The sequence below is a fragment of the Enhydra lutris genome, unplaced genomic scaffold (assembly GCF_002288905.1).
Source record: "Enhydra lutris kenyoni isolate GAN:26980312 unplaced genomic scaffold, ASM228890v2 scaffoldscaffold120, whole genome shotgun sequence".
In the NCBI taxonomy this organism is placed as follows: Eukaryota; Metazoa; Chordata; class Mammalia; order Carnivora; family Mustelidae; genus Enhydra; species Enhydra lutris.
In genome coordinates, this window is record NW_019154204.1 from 639,706 (window position 1) to 644,360 (window position 4,655).

At 34.5% G+C, this 4,655-nt stretch overlaps 1 protein-coding gene across 1 annotated transcript; it reads left to right on the forward strand.

The window, feature by feature from the left end:
* Positions 1–1,265: 1,265 nt before the first annotated feature.
* Positions 1,266–2,218, forward strand: LOC111139831 (olfactory receptor 2G2-like). The gene is given in 2 exon segments (XM_022492244.1): positions 1,266–1,749; positions 1,752–2,218. Coding segments are annotated over 2 exon segments (951 nt in total).
* Positions 2,219–4,655: the final 2,437 nt, after the last annotated feature.

Below are 4,655 nucleotides of genomic sequence, written 5' to 3' on the forward strand. Positions count from 1 at the left end.
GATTTCTTTTTTAAAACTGAGTAACATTACATTAATATCAAATGATATAATATTCATTAAGAGTGAGTAATAAATACCATATCTATTCACCCATAGATGGACACTTAAGTTCGCTGTTGTAAATAATGCTGTAATGAACACAAAAATAAAGACATTTCTTTGAGATCCTGATCTCAGTTCTTTTGGATATATACCTGAAATGGGACTGTTAGGTCATATGAAAGTTTTGTTTTTAATTTTTGAGGAAGGTTGATTCTGTTTTTCATAGTGACTGTACCATTTTACACCCCCACCAACACCATACAAGGATTCTAATTTCTCCAAAACCTTGTCAACATTCCCTATCTTTTTTGATAACATCCATATTTACAGGTATGATGTGATATTGTATTTTTCATTGCATTATCTTGATGATGACAACGCCAAGCACTTTTTCCTATACCTATTCAACATCTGTATGTCTCATTTGGAGAAATGTCCATTCAAGACTTTGCCTACTTTTTAATTAATTATTTATTTATTTATCTATCTATATATCTATTTATTTATTTATTTTGATATTGTTTCATTTGTGATTCTTATATATTTTGGATATTAACTCCTTTTTGGATATTTGTTTTGCAAATATTTTCTTCCATTTCCTAGATTTTCCTTTTGATGTCTGTGGTTTTGGTGTCATATCTATAAAAATATTGTCAAGACCAATGTCATGAAGCTTTTCCTTTATGTTTCTCCTAAAAGTTTATGTTTTAGATCTTACATTTAAGTTTTCAATACATTTGGAGTTGATTAATGGTGCATGTAGTGTAAGCTAGACGTCCAACTTCATTCTTTTGCATGTGGATATTTAGCTTTCCCAGCACCATTTATTGAAAAGACTATCTTTTTATCATTATGTATCCCTGGTAACTTTGTTGGCAATCCAGTGGTTGTATATAAATGGGTTCTATCCAGGCCCTTCATTTTACTCCACTGATACATACATCTACATTTATGACAGTACCATAGTTTCTAATTATTGTAGCTCGATTATGATGTTTTTACATATGTCTGCTCTTCTCTAGTTTAGAGAGCATCAGAGGAGAAGATGTGTATTTATTTACAATGCACATAGTAGGAAAAATGATCTAATCTACTAGATGTAAGGACATAGGTTCTAAGAACTTAACATAGAATACTTTTGGGGGAAATATACTGTCTCATTTGACCTTATATAATATGTCATCTTTCTCAACTGTAACAGCCTTTGGGAACACACTTTGCATATGGGGATGATGAGGAGTACCAATGAGACCAGACTAACAGGTTTTGTCCTTTTGGGGTTTTCTGATTATCCTCAGTTACAGAAGGTTCTATTTGTGGTCATTTTGATCTTGTATTTATTAACCATTTTTGGGAATACCACCATCATTCTGTTATCTCGTCTGGAATCCAAGCTTCATACGCCAATGTATTTTTTCCTTTCTCATCTCTGCTTTTTGGATATATGCTTTACCAACAGTGTTATTCCTCAGCTCTTGGTAAACTTGTAGGATCCTATGAAAAACATCACCTATGGTGGCTGTGTGGTTCAGCTCTATGTCTCTCTTGCCCAGGGATCTACAGAATGTGTCCTCCTAGCTGTGATGTCCTATGATAGCTACATTGCCATCTGCCGTCCCCTCCACTACACTGACACAATGCATCCTCATCTTTGTATGGCTTTGGCATCTTTGGCATGGCTCAGTGGGGTGGTCACTACTCTAGTACAGTTACTCTCACCTTGCAGCTACCTTTCTGTAGGCATCATCAAGTGGATCATTTCATCTGTGAGGTCCCTGTACTCATCAAGTTGGCTTGTGTGGACACCACTTTCAATGAGGCTGAGCTCTTTGTAGCTAGCATTATCTTCCTTATAGTACCTGTTTCCATCATCCTGGTTTCCTATGGCTACATTGCCCAAGCAGTTTTGAGGATTAAGTCAGCTTCTGGAAGAAAGAAAGCATCTGGGACCTGCTCCTCCCACCTGATGGTTGTCATAATCTTCTATGGAACCATCATCTTCATGTATCTGCAGCCAGCCAAGAGTAGATCCAAGGACAAGGGAAAGTTTGTTTCCCTCTTTTACACCATGGTGACCCCCATCCTCAACCCTCTTATCTATACTTTGAGAAATAAAGAGGTTAAGTGGGCACTAAGGAAAGTTCTAGGAAAGATTCTGGGAATAAAGTTTACATGATTATTTAAATAAAAGGTTTTTTAAAAAGCACTACTGTGATAAACATCTCTTTGTGTGTGGTAAAATAAAAAAAACATTAAACTTTTTTTTAAAAACATTAAACTTCTTAATAAAAGCCTATTTGGGTCATTTTCTCCCATTTTCTTTTGGTTAATTATTTATACAACATTCTATAATATACTGTGGAATATATGTGGAATATATAATATACTGTGGAACATTGCCTTTACCCAATAGCAACAAAAAAATAGCAAAAAAAATAAAAGTCAATAGTTCAATCTATTCTTAAATATCTTTCCTCCTGAAATATATCATCTATGAAACACCTCTAAAATTGTTGTTTTCCCATGTTGAGGAAAAAAAAATTAAGAAATGTTTTAAATTAGTCATTTCTTTTTTCTTTATTTGTGAAAAACATATTTGGCCTCTCAGCTTTCCTGTATCTCTAGTTGGACCAGTGTCTTCCCTTTTTCCAAAGTTGCACCAAAGATGGAAGAAATTGAGGCAAACTGTTATGAAGCAGAATTTTTATTTCCTCCTACACTCTATCCTCTTAGAATGTGATATCAATGTGTAGAAGAGCATAATCCATATAGAAAAAAACCCATACATTCAGGTAGAGGATAAAGTAGAAAGAATCAACCTGGTTCTATTATTTTGTAGTTGAGCCAATAAAAGCAGTTCTAAGTGACTGACAAAAGTAGTTGAGCCAGTAAACCAGTTCTGACTAAATGACTGACTAAGTGATTGACAAACCACATTTCTTTGCTTTTTTAATGTTTTATTTTTTTATAAACATATAATGTATTATTAGCCCCAGGAGTACAGGTCTATGAATCGCCAGGTTTACACACTTCACAGCACTTACCATAGCACATACCTTTCCCAATGTCCATAACCTCACCCCCCTCTCCCGACCCCCCTCCCCCCAGCAACCCTCAGTTTGTTTTGTGAGATTAAGAGTCTCTTATGGTTTGTCTCCCTCCCGATCCCATCTTGTTTCATTTATTCTTTTCCTACCCCCTAAGCCCCACACATTGCAACTCCACTTCATCATATCAGGGAGATCATATGATAGTTGTCTTTCTCCGATTGACTTATTTCACTAAGCATGATACCCTCTAGTTCCATCCACATCATCGCAAATGGCAAGATTTCATTTCTTTTTAATGGCTGCATAGTATTCCATTGTATATATATACCACATCTTCTTTATCCATTCATCTGTTGGTGGACATCTAGGTTCTTTCCATAGTTTGGCTATTGTTGACATTGCTGTTATAAACTTTCAGGTGCATGTGCCCCTTTGGATCACTATGACAAACCACATTTCTTTTCTGGAAATTACTAACAGTGACGTCTGATTCATAAGAAAAAGCTTAGCTATATAATATTCTAGGGCTTGCAAATACATATAAATAAAAAACATTCACTATTGTTAGGGAACTCTACATTTCTATATTTAAACACATTTCCTTAACTTGGAGATTTATATTCCAGATGAGAGTTTAGTCAAATTAGTCTTGTTGTTTATGCTATAGCACTGATGATTTGTTTCCCAGGACTTCACCCTAAATGGCCTTTGCTTAGAACATTTATTTTCTGGGTGTTATACACAACTAATGAATCATTAAACACTACATGAAAAGCTAGTGATGTACTGTATGTTGGCTAATCGATTTGAATTAAAAAAAAAATTCCTTTCTGGAAATGAGTGGCTTTTGCATCTTGATTCTTGGGAATTTGTTTGTAAACACTCCATTTCACTGAGTTTTTTGTAAACACTATTTCACTGAATTGTAGCAAACATTGATTATATGGTTTTTAGCTTCCAAGAATGCTGTGTGTTTAAACATGCATCAGAATAAATATATAAACTCAATGAAATGAGGAAGAATTTTGTGATAGTATCCTGCAGGTCCAGATGTGGTAATAATTTCAAATAAAGAATAAGGAGTCAGGGAATGAATTATCACTCCTAACTGTTCTAATACAGAGGTATAATGATAATGATAATGCTCTTCCTAGATTCTATCTCTGTGTGTGTGTGTGTGTGTGTGTGTGTGTGTGTGTTTATTTAAGTACAATTAACATACAGTGTTATATTATTTTGGGTATATAATATTCAAGCATTCTATAGATTATTCAGAACTCTTTAGGACAAGTGTACTCTTAATCTTCTTTATCTATTTCACCCATCATCCCATCCATCTTCCTTCTGGCAATCACCAGTTTGTTCACTATGTTTAAGAGTCTGGGTCTTTATCTCTTTTCTCTCTCTCTGCTTCTTCGTTTGTTTTATTTCTTAAATTCCACATATGTGCACAATCGCATGGTATTAATCTTTCTCTGAGTGATTTATTTCACTTAGATGATACCCTCAATGTCCATTCATATCATAAATGGCAAAATCTCATTATTATGTATGACTGTATAA